Source organism: Elephantulus edwardii, unplaced genomic scaffold (assembly GCF_000299155.1).
Source record: "Elephantulus edwardii isolate Elephantulus edwardi_28Jun2011 unplaced genomic scaffold, EleEdw1.0 scaffold00058, whole genome shotgun sequence".
Lineage (NCBI taxonomy): Eukaryota > Metazoa > Chordata > Mammalia > Macroscelidea > Macroscelididae > Elephantulus > Elephantulus edwardii.
In genome coordinates, this window is record NW_006399808.1 from 10,926,020 (window position 1) to 10,941,541 (window position 15,522).

A 15,522-nucleotide genomic window follows, 5' to 3' on the forward strand; every position below is an offset into this window, starting at 1 on the left:
CTCCTGTCATGACAATAATACCTAATCATATCTCTTTTAAACAGTTTTCTCTCTCATCTGTTTCAATGCAGTATACGTAATTTATCCCATCTTTCTCTGTCTCACCCCAACCCCACTGTCAGTCCTGTTTTACAACAATGGCACTATGCAGTGTTTGTCCTTTTGTGACAGATATTTCACTCAGCATAAGGTCCTCCAGGGTCACCCATTTTGTATAATATTGCATGAGTTCTTTGTTTTTCAGTGCAGCATAATATTCCATTGTGTGAATATACCAGAGCCTCTCTAGCCATTTATTTGTTGATGGACACTTAGGTTGTTTGCAACTCTTTGCTATTGTGAACAAAGCCATGATAAAAATAGGTGTGCATATATCTGCTTGGGTGGCAGTTATGTTTTTTGGGGGGTACATTCCAAGAGGTGGAATTGCTGGGTCAAATGGTATTTCTGTTTGCAACTTTTTGAGAAAGCACCATACAGCCTTCCATAGGGACTATGCCATTTTACACTCCCACCAACAGAGAATAAGGGTTCCAGTTTCTCGACAGCCTCATCAGCATTTGTTTGTTGTTTGCTGTTCTGTTTAATTTTGCTATTCTTATTGGGGTGAGATGATAACTCATAGTTGTTTTGATTTACATCCTCTCTGAGAGCTAGAGATTTTGAGCATTTCTTCATGTGTTTGTTTGCTATCTGACTGTTTTCTTTGGAGAAGTGTCTGTTCATAGCCTATGCCCATTTATTAGTTGGGTTGTTTACCTTTATTTTGTTGTGATGCTTTATTCACTTTTGAGGAGCTACTGCCCCACTTCCATTCCCATCAGCAGCATAAGTCTTCCTATTGTACTACATTCTTGTCAACACGTGTAATTGTTCCTCTTTTTTTTTTTTTTAAATGAAAACCACAGTAGTGTGAGGTAGTATCACATTATGATTTTATTTGCATTTCCTTAGTGTCCAGTGACATTGAACATCTTTCATGTGCTTGTTACAAGCCATTTATATATCTTTTTTGGGTAGATTTTTCCATTTAAGTCCTTTGTCTATTTAAAAATTGTTCTTGATTTGGAGTATTTTAGTTGTAAGAATTCTTCATATATACTGAATATGAAATCCTTATCAGCCATATAGTTTGCTAATATTTTATTTCTATAGGTTATCTTTTTACATTTTTGAGAGGATAATGCTTTACCATGTGCAGAAAAAAAAGCCCTAGTAATAGACTTTGTCAGTTGCAGAAACTTTTTCCATAAAGTGAGTACAATATTTTAACCTGTGATAATTGTACAGTGAGTGATTTTATGCCTTGGTAGTCCCATTATGCTTTCTGGGTAATAATTTTTATTTTTATCTTTTAAGATTATTATTGTGTATAGGCTTCTCTGTATAAGCTTGTCTTTAGTTTTCACAGAAGTGGTTTGCTCTGTGACCTCAATTTTCTAATGGATTTAAGAACATGTATTGATTTGTAGTTTTTCACATATTTTTTGCTGTTGTTGAGGATGGAAATGGAATGATGAATTTTTACAGCTAAACTGGAAAATATTGGACTATATATTTTATATTTCATATTTCCATTTATATGAAGAACAAAAAATAAAGAAATACAATTCTTCTCCGACCCCTATGTGGCCTCCAGGAGTCAAAATTGACTCAGTGACAACAACTTACTTTTGTTTGTTAATTTTTGAAAATTGACTCTCAAAATATTAAAAACATTAAACACCATTATGTTAGTCATTCATGTGTTCAAATCAAGTTTACTTATACTCCCTCTGACAGTACCTTAGTAATTTTCAAAAGGCTCGCTGCTTTGCTTTGTTTTAAAATGGGGCAGATTATTTAGTATAAGAATTATCTGATAATTTAAAAACCAGAAAGCAAGAAACCCAAGATACTTACTATATTAGGAAAAGGGGTTCTTTCCCCCTCTGTACCTCCCTACAGTAGGAGAGAGTTCTAGAACAAACTAAATTTTTAAATCACATGCAAAGATAAAAATGATTATCAAACAAAAAGAACTTGTTTAAATCTTTGCTGTTATTTGCCATCAGGTCATTTATGACTCAGTAATGCTGTGAACAACAGATCTGAACCCTGTGCTATCCTGTGTCATCTTCTTCGTCTCTGACATACTGAGTCCTATTGTTGCAGTCACCATGTCAGTCCATCTTGTTGAGGGTCTTCCTTTTTTATACTGAGCCTCCATGTTTCCAAGTATGATGTCCCTTTCCAAGGAATAGCCCTTCCTAACAACATGCCCAAAATAAGTGAGACAAAACTTTGCCATCTCTCCCTCTAAAGAGCACTCTGGTTTCACCTACCTCAAGACGTATCCATTCATTATTTTAGCAGTCTATGGGCTATTCAATACTCTTCTCTGACACCACAACTCAAAGACATCGATTATTCTCTTGTCATCCTTATTAATTTTTCAGCAAGTGATTGAAAAGACCATGGCTTGAATCAGGTGCACCTTAATCATCAAACTGACACCATTGCTCCTCTACATTAGAGTATTCCTTCACAGGAGACTTTCCCAGTGCAATACATCTTTTAATTTCTTGACTACTGGTTCCAGGAGGGTTGCTTGTTGATCCAAGCAAGTTGAAATTGTTGACAATTTTAATCTTTTCCTCATCTATTATGATGCTTATTGGCTTGGTGGTGAGGAATTTTATCTTCTTGATGTTGAGATTCAATCCACATTGAAGGCTGTAGTCTTTGATCTTCTGCAGCAAGTGTTTCAAGTCCTCTTAACTTTTAGCAAGTGAGGTTGTGTCATCTACATAATGCAATCTGTTGCTGAGTCTTCTGTCTGATTCTGATGCCTCATTCCTCTTTATAGAGTCTAGCCTCTTGAATGATTTGCTCATCATACAGACTGAGTAGGTATGAATAAAGAATACAGCCCTGATAGACACATTTCTTGATTTTTAAGCCATGTAGTGTTGCTTTGTTCTGTTTGGACAGCATCTTCTTGTCCTAGGTATAGGTTTCATATGAGCATGATTAAGTGTTCTGGGATTCCCATTCTTCAATGTTAGCTATAGTTTGTTATGATCCACATAGTCAAATACCTTTGCATAGTCAATAAAGCATAAATAAGCATTCTTCTGGTATTCTCTTCTTTCAGCCAGGATCCATCTAACATCTGCCTGAACTTCTGGCAGTTCCCTATCTATGTACTGTTCTAGCCACTTTTGGATGATCTTCAGCTATTTTAACTTGAGTCTCCACTTGAAGTAGCTCATCATCTTTTCAATATATAAAGCTCTCAAGAGGGATTTAAAACAGTGATGTCAACCACTATATCACTTGATCAAGATTGAAAGGAAATTTGAATTAAGGTCAGAAGGTTGTTCTTGTGCCAGGTTTGAAAAGATGCTTAAGTCAATTAAACTATGATATGAAAAAAGAAAAACCAAACAAATCAAAAAAACCTTGCTTATTTGTAGGCTTTACCTTTTTAAGAACCAATGATAGTTTTTGCTTACAAATTTACATAAATAAATAAATATATATATTTATGTTTAGAAAATGTTACTTGCAGGTAAATAACAAGTAGAAAAATGATTGATCCCTATCTTTTCTATAGTTCTATGAAAGGAATACATTAAAAAAATTTTCCCCCTTCCTTCAGTACCTCAGTCTCACTATAACTTTTTCAATCCCTTTTGTGGCCAACGTAGATGAGTACTTCTATTTGAATTCCTTCATCAGTCACAGATGCATTGCTTGTATTTTCTACCAGGCCCTATGAAAACTCAGTGGACATCTTGGTAGGCTAATGGTTAAAGAGTTGGGCTGCCAACTCAAGGACAAGCAGTTCAAATTAGGAGAAAGATGGACGATTTCTTCCTCTGTGATTTATAGTCTCTGAAAACCATGGGGGGTGGGTAGTTCTGAGCCTATTCTGACTTGACACCACATGACAACATGAAAACTGAAAAGAAAAAGTACAGGATCTAATCTTTTATTAATGACTTTATCAGTTAGGTTGAACCATATGATGTTGCTTGTTTGCATTTCACAGTTTTTGGCTCATCAACAAAAGCTATGTCATTTGATTCCGTATAGTAGTTGGCTTGCAAAACAGATTCTAGAAAAACGTAAGTAACCATATAGAAGATGTAGTTTCAGGCTGTGGCTAAACAGTGTAGGAATTTGAAAGATTAGAGCTTGCCTGAAGGAGTTGAGAAAAACTTCATGGAGCAAATCGCCAGTTTCAGTCTGTAATCAACTGGAGAGGCTTCTACTGAATATTCAAGTTTTATTTGTTGTTGGTAACTGAATACATCTGGAAAGCTCAACAATTTTTATATAGAATCACTGATGAATTCCATTGCTGTTGTGCTACTATATTGTATCTGAAAGTACTTGTTTACTTACCAGACTTTCATGATTAATACTGATTTCTTCTTTGCACATTCAGGGCTCATGCAGAATCTCCATCATCAGTAAACAACCTGAAGACTGAAGGAAAGAGTAAAGATGAAGGGGAAGTTTGTGACCCTGAAAAAAAGGCTGCAGATACTTGTCTTGAGCCTTATCCAGAAGAGAAAAAGAAGAAACGTTCTGGATTCAGAGACAGAAAAGTATGAAACACAATCTTATAAGTTAATCAGAATGATAGTTCATTGCAGCATAATGCCACTTAGTCTCTTTTATTGTCTATTTCAGATTATTAATTTTTAATTTATTCACAACTTTTCTTATTTTTCATCATAGTTAATACCAAAGCTGCCTTTGGAATGTGAAATTAAAGGACTCTACCTAGGATGGATAACCAGGATAGCTTTTCTTTCTTCTACCTACCTAAGGGAACTCTTTTCTGCATCTTAATATATATATTCTATACAATATATATTTATTATATTATATAATATTATATATATATAAGAGAGAGAGAGAAGAGAAGTCTGTGTGTTGTCTTTGTGGTATTATGAATGATGTTATTGTTAGGTGCTGTCAAGTTGAGTCCATAGCAACCCTATAAATAAAAGATCTGAACCCTGTCTATCCTTTGCCAACCTCACACTTCCTGACACACAGGGAACCCTTTGCAGCAGTCACCATGTCAGTCCACCTAACTGAGGGTCTTCTTTTCTTTTGCTGACCCTCCACCCTTCCCAGCATCATGTCCTTCTCCAAGGAATAACCCATCCTAGCAACATGCCCAAAGTATATGATAGATATCTATCTATCTACAAAGCAAATAACTTTGAGGGCAGCATAAACTTAAAAAGTGTTTTACTAATACAGCATACTCAGCTTGTGCAGTAGCTGTACTTTAGGACTCTTCCACTTTTTCACTATGATACAGCATTTGAGTTGAGAAGATAATCAATGGTGAAAAATCAGAAGATGAATTTCTTAGACATTTTCAATGTTCAGGTTAAAATTCAGGAATTCACCTTTAGTTGCTAAACTGTAGCTTTTCAGTGCAACAAGTTAATTGGAATTCTTTCAGTGATTTAGTGTGTACGCAAAAATTACTTTGAGCAATTGGATTCTGTTTCAGAGTTCTTTAAATGTTTAGTTTAACTTATTATATATATCTTTTTATTTCCCAAATCCATATGCAGTTGGACTGAATTTGAACAAAAATTGTGGATCTCAGGTTAATCGATCATTAAGTATCCTAGTGTTTCCATAAGTAAATATAATCCATAAATATAGTGTTTTCTATATTTATTCACTTGCCCTAAGTGAATTAGAAGAGAGTTCAAATTTACCTTAGAATTTTTAGTTACAGTTAACTTAACCTTTTTCAAAATGAAGCTAAAATAACCCAAATTTCTATAATTAGTTTTGAATCTACTTTTATTATTTATTCTTGCCATCTACTTAAGTGATGAGAGTTTGTCTCATATTTGCAGAAAAATTTAAGCTATTAGCGTAATTCACTCTATTTCTAACTCCAATTGAAAACCTATCTGAGTCTGTGTATGAAATGTCTCCTCAATAATTTTGTCCTTTCTACTCTCTCTTGATTTTTCTTCATTCTTTTACATATTCTGTGTGATCTATTTTAAGATTTGTCTAACTTTAATTTTTAGACCACATTTTTTTTTTTTAATTTTTATGTGAGTGTACCGTCAAATCAGATCTGACCTGGTACAGGAGGAGATTGTCCCTCCTTTCCCGGCAGAGCATCTGTTGGATTCGAACCGTGTGCCTCTGGGATTGTAGTTGCAGCTCCTTGCCACTAGGCCACCAGAGCTCCCCATAGACCACATTTTTGATCATGTTTTTTTTTCCTGTCCAGTTCACTTTCATTCTCTTTATGACCAAACTCCTGTGGAATTATCTTCCACCGTCTTCACTTTTCAGTTATATTGGGAGGTTTTGGCTCATTTATATTCTCTCCTTTACATAATGCTTTAAATGTTTGTTAAATATAATAATAATCGTTCATGTACTTAGTATTTTGCTCTATCAAAATTTCACATTTTGCTATCTTACTTAAGATTTAAAGAAATTAATATAAAACTATAGCTGAAATTGCTTGTATATGTCATCTCTATCCCTCTCCCTTCCTCCTCGGAAGGAAACTACTCTTCTGAATTTACTGCTTACGATCCCCACATATAACCTGATTGTTTTCTGGTTTAGTTTCATTGTTTAAGAAATTGTTAGGCATACAACCAAAAAGCATATGTGTGGTCATTTATGTGAACAAACAATTCACTACCACCGAGTTGATTCTGACTCCTAGTGACCACCCTCCGTCAGGTTTCTGAGTCATAAATCCTGACAGGAGGAGATTGCCCATCTTTTTCCTGTGACTTGAATCTGTTAGAGATTCATAGCCGTTTGGTTCGCTGTGAGTTCTTTCCAAATGTGTAGAAATATGTATATATGTAAGTATCTGAATATGTATATGTGCATATTCATATGTGTTCCTGTATATATAATGAAAGCAGAGTTCTAGATGCTCCTTAGACGTAACCACATGGCATATAGGATTGATTTTCTAGGTTTGAAACTTTCTGCCCATGATCTTATGGGACAGCATGATCACTTGGCATAATATAGTTCATAAACATCATGGTTTAGTGAGTTGTGTCTAGAGCATTAAAAATTGGCCATCTGGGGAGCTCTGGTGGCCTAGTGGCAAGGAGCTGTAACTACAATCCCAGAGGTGCATGGTTCGAACCCACCAGATGCTCTGCTGGGGAAGGAGGGACAATCTCCTCCTGTACCAGTCAGATCTGATTTGACGGTACACTCACACAAAAATAATAAAATTTAAAAAAATAAAAATTGGCCATCTAAGATGCAGCTATTAGTGTATAGCTATCTGGAGCAAAAGAAAAGACTAAGAAAAAACTAGTTTACAGGACTAATAGTCTACATGAACCAGGGCCTCATCTCTCCTAAAACCAGAAGAACTAGATGGTGCCTGCCTACTGGTCAGAACTGGCTGTACTGATCAAGACTACAGATCTTGACTGAATGGGAGGAAAATGTGAAACAGAATCTCAAAGTTCTTAAAAAAATTTCCTGACTTAATTGATGTAAACTAAAGTACTCTTAATTCCCCGAGATACTCTGTGCATTTCAGAAATAAAATTGCTCCTTAAATTGTGAGATTCACTTCCAGAAAATGTTACAGTCTCTTGAGCTCTTATTCAGTAGAGATCTGGATTATTATTTTTACATGCGTGGCCTGGGTTTGACCCTTGGTTTAGTGGAATTTTAATTTTTAAAAAGGAAATTACTTAAATGAGTGAATAAAATTACTATTTTAAAAGGTCAAACCGTTTTTTTTATTGCAACTATATATAACTTAAATTGGCTGATACAATTTACGATATTAAAGCATGCCCATCAGAATACGTAGAAAACTGGTCAAGTGACTAGAAACCTATTTCAGTTTTTTGTTGTTGTTGTTGTTAGATACTGTAAAGTTGAGTATGACTCATAGCAACCCTGTGAACAACAGACCTGAACCCTGTCCTATCCTGTGTCGACCATCCTCACAGACTCTGACACACTCAAGCCTATTGCTGCAGTTACTGTGTCTATCCACCTGGTTGAAGTTCTTCCTCTCTTTTTACCAACCCTTCACCTTTCCAAACATGATGACCCTCTCCAAGTATTATTTCTACCAAAATGCCAAAAGTGAGATGAAGCTTTATCATCCTTGCCCCCAAAGAGCACTTAATACTTCAAAATGAATAGGAATACAGAGAATAAAGGAATTAACATTTGTTCAACTTTTTAAATTTAATTTCAATGAACATTTACAGAGATTTTGGATTTCCATTCATTCATTGTTGCACTTTTCTCCCTGCCCACCCCACTCCCACCCCCAGTTGCTCTTCTCCTTAACGCAAAAGAAAAACTCCTTCATTGGTATACAATCCCTCTGCACCATCCCCCCTAGTGTACTCCACTCTTCATTTTGTATGTGCCAAACACTGTATATATTGTACATATGTATGTATATATCTCAGTAATTTAACCTAATCTTTATTTGGCAGATGAAAAAACTGAAACTTGAAGCAATTAGATACTTGTCTAAAGTCATATAGTTGGTTACTAGTAGAGGCAGAATTCAAACATTTATCTTTGTAACTCTAAAGACTTATTCCATTGTCCTCATCTAATTTAACATAGTTTGATTGTAAGGCTTTGTTCATGGCATACTATAGGTCAGTTAATGTTTTGCTATTTCAGTGACTTTAGGATTTCTAAATGTAATCTTGAGCCTTGATATCTCACTTTATCTGTTAATAGAGATTGCTTGATTTGTCCATTAAGTAGAGTAACTGAACCACTTGCAGGTCTGGCCCATAACACTTCCCATGGTTCTTTTCTCCCTTGGATTAGAATAGGGAGGACTAGATCAGAACTAGAATAAGATGACTTAGAAATTACCTCAGTAAACACATCTTGGCAAGGCTGGCTTCAACTTGGGTTTCACTAAGACCTTATGAATTCCTGTGAACCTGAAATACCCACTCCAGACTGTACTTGAATGAGAAATAGAATTTTATTTTATTTGAGTTTTAGAATCTATTTGTGGTAGCAATTTAATATAGAATAATTAATATATTTGTTTTAAAAGAAAGACCAAGGATCAGAATGATTAGACCACTGATTTTCAGTATGGGTAAAATTGAGGAGACAAAAATATAAATTGAAAACTATTGTTTCATTTTATTGGGGCTAACTTTCAGTGACATTAAGAACATCAGTGTAAAGACTCTTACGTCTTATTAGTTTCACTGTCAAAAATGAATTTGCTTTTTTGTCTATTGAGATTGGTATCATAGAACTGGGACTTGCAAAGGTCATTCAGTGACAGCTGGTCATTATTCTTAATGGACACAAACTGACCAGAGATAAAGAGAAGAATTTCCTTTATATGGAGGATAAATATTGACTTACAAAGTTGGGTGTTAGAGGAGGATAGATATTATCTTACAGATTGAGTGTTATAGGCTATCTTTTAAGACAAAGTGTTCAAGACAAAATACATTTATAAAATATTGCTGCTTAGTACTTTTTCCAGAGTCTTTCCCCAACCTTCATTTCAAACCGTGTGCCTTATCTCTGACATCAGGACTTAATAGAAATGCACTATCACTGTTGCTAAAAGTCATGCTTGACTCATTGACAGCTAAAAACAACAGAGTTCTACTCTTACGTGGTGGTAAGAAGCTACACTACAGTCCCAAAAGCACACAGTTTAAATCCATCATTCTCCTCTCATTCGATTTTTTGCCTCTGCAAATCTGCTGGAGGGTCAGCTAAGAATTGGTTCTGACTCCATGGCAAACAACAACAATATTTAACTCAACAGATAAAAATTTTCACTGAAATTGCTAACAATGTTTTGTATGATCTGTGCACAGAATGGGAACTTCAATGACAGATAAAAGATAAGTTTTCATATTAATTTATGAATTAACTGCAGACTTTTGGTTAAATATATGCTTGATTCAAGCTTTCTTCTTTTTTTATTGGTATTTTAATGAAACTTTACAGAAGACTTGAATTTCCATTCATTCATTGTTGCACATTTTTCTCCGTAGTCCCCAAGTTCACTTTTCTCTTTAAAAAGAGTCACTGTTGCACAATTTCCTCCCTTCTCCTGCTCCCCAGTCCACTTTTCTATGCACCTCTTATTCATGCAAATAATACCTAATCATATATTTTTTCCCTCTCATCTATTTCAATGCAGTGTTCATTATTTACCCCCTCTTTTCTTAGTTTCCCCCCCAACCCCCATGTCAGTCCCATTTTGTAACAGTGGCATTAAGCAGTATTTGTCCTTTTTGTGACTGAGATATTTCATACAGCATAATGTCCTTTAGGGTCACCCATTTTGTGTATTTGAGTTCCTTGTTTTTCAGTGCTGTGTAGTATTCCTTTGTGTGAATATACCACAGCTTCTCTATCCATTCCTTTGTTGATAGGCACTGGAGTTGCTTCCATCTTTTGCTGTTGTGAACAACACAGCAATAAACATGGGTGTGCATCAAGCTTTTCTTCTGTTCTCCTCAGCTGTGCTGTTTTCTAAAGATGCCATATTTTAGAACATCACTGACAACTGAACTTAATAGTAAATTTTGTAAATAAAAGTCTTACTGTTCATTGAGTTTCCATGATACACGATTTTACTTTTTTTGTGTCGTTTTTAATATTCTTAGTCTTTGAAGGACTCTTGGCTATTCAAATCTGTGAAAATCTCAAGTCTCTTTTAGATTCAGGAAGTTGCATAGATTTAACTGTAAAATTAATACACTTTTCAAAATATAGTATTTAAGAATCTGTAAATGCCAGACTCATTACTGTTCAGTCAATTCTGACTCATAGTGACTCTGTATTCCTGTTGTTGTGTACCATTGAGTCACAACTGGCCCAAAGATGACCTTCCATGGAGTTTTCAGAGGCAGTTCATAGTACAGGAGGAGATTGTCCATCTTTTTTCTGGCAGAGCAACTACTGTATTTGAACTGCATGCCTTTGAGATTGCAGCACAGCTTCTTACCTCTAGGCCACCAGAGCTCTCTAGCGACTCTATTTGTTGTTGTGTACCATCAAGTCAAAACTAACCCTTAGCTGACCCTCTGGCAGGTTTTCAGAGGCAGTTCTTCACAAGGGAGAATTGCCCATCTTTCTCCCGTGGTGCAGCTGGTAGATTGAAATTGTGTGCCTTCAGAATTGCAGTGCAGATTCTTGCCACTAGGCCACCAGAGCTCCTTAATGACTCTGGAGGCAGCCATCTATATCTGGCTATATAATTGATTACTGAGACCTTTTCAGTTCTCTCATGACATTTTCCAGTTTTGCTATCATTTAAGAGTTGAGAAGTTATAAAACTTCAGAAAATTCTAAACAAAAGTTATACGAGTATCTCTACAATTGGAATATGAATTGCATTTTGCATGAAAGAAATTAAGTTATTTTTAAAAATTATACGTATTTTTAATGTAAAATATTGGTATGATATGGTATGGTATGGTATGGTATATAGTATAGAATGTTTGTAGGGAGCTCTGGTGTCCTAGTGGCAAGAAGCTTCACTGCAGTCTTGAAGGCTCAGGGTTCAAAGCCACCAGCTGCTCAGCGGGAAAAGGATGGACAAACTCCGCCAGTGCAATTAAATGCCTCTGAAAACTTGGCAGAGGTTCAGCTATGGGTTGGTTCCAACCCTACAGTACAAAACAGCAGTAGCAACAATATATTGTATGTTGTTGTGGTTGTTGTTTTGTGCCATCAAGTTGCCTGCAACTCATAGTGGCCCTATGTACAATAGCCCTAAACCCTGCTCTATCCTTTGCCAGTCTTATTGTCTCCAACACACCTATTCTCATTACCCCAGATGGAATCAATTCATCTCGTCCAGCATTTTCCTTTCCTGCGCTGTCCCTCCACGCTCCCAAGCAGGATGTCCCTCTCCAAGAACTGAACCTGTGTTGCAACATGTCCAAAGTATGTCAGATGAAGCGTCAGAATCCTTACCTCCAAGGAGAAGTCTGGCTTCACCCTCTCCAGGATGAACTTGTTTGTTCTCCTAGCAGTCCATGGTATATTCAGTACTCTTCTCCAGCACCACAGCTCAAAGGCATCGACTCTCCTTCTATCATCCCTAGTCTTTGTCCAGTGCTTTGATACATAGCAAGTAATTGCAAAGACCACGGCCTATATCAGATGCACCTTATTCTCCAGACTGACATCACTGCTCTTCAGTACTTTGGAGAGGTCTTTGACAGCAGACATTTTCCCCAATACAATTAATCTTTTCATTTCCTGGCTGCTGGTACAAATAGTGTTGATGGTAGAGCCAAGCAAACTGAAGCTGTCAATAATCTCAATCTCTTCATCATCCATCATGATGCTGCCAAATCGGCCCAGTGGTGAGAGTCTTGGTTTTCTTGATACTGAGCTTCAATCCATATTGAAGGCTGCAGTCCTTGACCTTCTGCAACAAGTGCTTCAGGGTTTCCTCAGTTTCTGCAAGCAGGGTTATATCATTTGCATAACGCAGATTGCTAATAAGTCTACCTCCAATCCTGACACCACACTTCTCCACATAGAGCCCAACCTCCCAGATAATCTGTGCCGCATAGAGATTGAAAAGATATGGAGATAAGACACATTTTTCACGCACATCCTTCCCACTTTTGAACCATGCAGTGTTTCCTTCCTCTGTTCTTACGACTGCCTCCTGATCCAAGTATAGGTTTCCCATAAGCACACTTCTGGGATTCCCATTCTTCTCAGAGTCAGCCACAGTTTGTTGTGATCCACACAGTCAAATGCATTTGCATAGTCAATAAAACACAGACAGACATTCATCTAGTACTCTCTGCTTTCAGCCAAGATCCATCTAATGTTAGCTATAGTATCCCTAGTGCCATGGCCTCTTCTAAATCCACCTGCACTTCAGGCGGTTCTCTGTTGATGTGCTAGTCATTTTTGGGTAATCATCAGCGGAATCTTGCTTGCATGTGATATGAATTATACTGTTCAATAATTTCCACAACAATAAAAGATCTTTTTTCTAATTTAGATTTTTTTTTTTTTTTTGTCAAGGAGAAATGTGAACTGGCGGGGGAGGAGTGGGCAGGGAGGAAAGTGTACAACAATGAATGAATGGATTTAAAAAAAGTTAAAAAATCTAATAAAATTTCCCCCAAAAAGAAGATGGGAAATATATGAGAATGAATATTGCTTGATACAATAGCACATTCTAAATTTCCACTTTCAGGTGATGGAATATGAGAACAGAATTCGCGCCTACTCTACACCTGACAAAATCTTCCGGTATTTTGCTACCTTGAAAGTTATCAGTGAGCCTGGTGAATCTGAAGTGTTTATGACTCCACAAGATTTTGTGCGATCCATAACACCCAATGAGAAGCAACCAGAACGTAAGTTAATAAAGTGAAAAATAAAGTTGTATTATTTCTTTTGCTACATGTACCTTTTTTTCTTTTTTAGTAGTGCCTAAATTCTAGAGAGTCATACAATAAATACAGTTCTTGTGTTAGTATTGAGTGTTAGGAATTTTGTTTGACTTTAAACTGCCCAAAAAACCAGGTCATAGACATTGACTTGGTTCTGATGTGATGACCCTCTCCCTGGTTTGTGAGGCTGCACAGGAGGAGATTGCCCATCTTTCGCCCTTGACTAGACCTTAAGATTGAAAAAGGAGTGAACCTTTTGTCCAACTTGGTGATACTCCACCACGGTAAGAGATGGAGGAGAATGTGCCCTCTTGACTGAGAATTCAGTACCTTAATAACAATGTTCCTAAAGAAAATTACTTGGACATATGACTGCTATCAAGTTATTCTAAAAAAAAAAAAGTTATTCTTTAATGAGGGGAAAGAGAAATTTGAAGAAAGCAGTGATACTTTACAGATTATTATGAAGATGGGAACATCAGTCTAGAAGTTTGCACAAAGAGAATACACCTAACTGAGTGAAAGTTGGATAAGCAAAGAATAGTGGAAGGAATGTCCCATGTAAATGACACCACTATACAAACAAGATGTAAGGAAAGAGATTAAATGGCTTATTTATTATAAGTTAAATGTAATAATTTAAGATTGTGTATCACAGAGAAGTAGGAGATAAAGGTGCTAACACTTTACAGTGTGTATAGAGAAGACTTCTTAGAGGGAGTAGCCAATGTTGTATACTGAAAAATTAATAATTGCTTACCAGGGAAGTACATTAGGCAGGGTGAGCAAACTATATAAGCAAAGATACAAACATATTAGCAAGGTGAATTGGGGGAATCAGAAACAGGTACAGCATTTTAACCAGAGAGTTGATAATGTTTTACCTACATTATGAATATTTCTGTATCTTTAGGAGAAATAAAACTAGTGTCGTTACAGAAAAAAATCTATCTTGGTAGGTTAAAAGAAGTGAGATGGGATGGGGGGAACCAAAGTAAGTTGAGTAAAGAGAAAGGCAACAAATAAAAGTTTGATGAGACATAATTCATCAATTGTAATTAATGTTCTGAAACATAATAGGTATGAATAATTGAATGTAATTCAATATGATTTATAAATTTTTATTCGCATAAGAAAAAAAACACACCTCAAAGCAACAAAACCTTAAACCTCGGGGGTCAGTTCTGTTCTGTTTTGTAGGTTTATGATAACTCAGAATTGACAGTACACACTAGGTTATGTTTTTGTCATTGCTGAATCATTTTGGTGCTTTACTAAAACATCTCCATGTCTTTTGAAAAATAGGTGAGGATTTTATTTTATGAAGATTTTTGTTTTCTTTATATTGAGATAAAATCCACATTGAAGTGTCATCTATATTTCGCAAGTTATAGTGACTCCTACTCCAACCCTAATATGGGATTTTCTCTATAGTGTCCAGCTTCTCTGATTATTTGCTCAGCACACAGATTGAAAGGATGCAACCACAACACCCATCTTTCCTGATTTTAAGCAATGCAGCATTCTCTGTGAGCAGTTGCTTCTTGTTCTTGCACAGGTTCCACATGAGCTTAATTAGGTGTTCTGGGAGTTCCCATTCTTCTCCATGTTGTCCAATTTGTTGTAATCCACAAATGCCTTTGCATAATCAATAAAACACAAGTAGACATCTTTCTGGTGTTCTCTGCTTTCAGCCAAGATCTACCTGACATCAGCAATGATATCCCTTGTCCTTCCAGATCTAGTCTGAATTTCTACCAGCTCCTATGTATTGTAACAATAGTTTTTAAATTATCTTCAGCAAAATTTTACTTACATGTCATATTAAGGATATTGTTTGATAATTTCCACTTGCCTTTAGATCATCTTTCTTTGGAATGACTATACATATTAATCTCTTTCAGTTGGTCAGTCAGGTAGCAATCTTTCACATTTCTTAACATGGGTATATTCTACTGTTCCATCGGTTTGTTGAAACATTTCAGTTGGTATTCTGTCAGTTCCTGAAGCCTTTTTTAAAAAAAGTTTTAAAAATAATATACAGTAAAATATACATCAATTCAGTACTTTGCATGTGTACCATTTAATGACT

At 36.0% G+C, this 15,522-nt stretch overlaps 1 protein-coding gene across 1 annotated transcript in view; it reads left to right on the forward strand.

The window, feature by feature from the left end:
• The window catches only part of LOC102858064 (calcium uptake protein 1, mitochondrial-like), a 137,897-nt gene that overhangs the window by 9,237 nt on the left and 113,138 nt on the right, over window positions 1-15,522 (forward strand). The window contains exons 2-3 of the mRNA XM_006887571.1: window positions 4,436-4,598; window positions 13,232-13,394. Coding sequence (XP_006887633.1) covers window positions 4,436-4,598; window positions 13,232-13,394 — 326 coding nt within the window. The remainder of the gene's footprint in view (window positions 1-4,435; window positions 4,599-13,231; window positions 13,395-15,522) is intronic.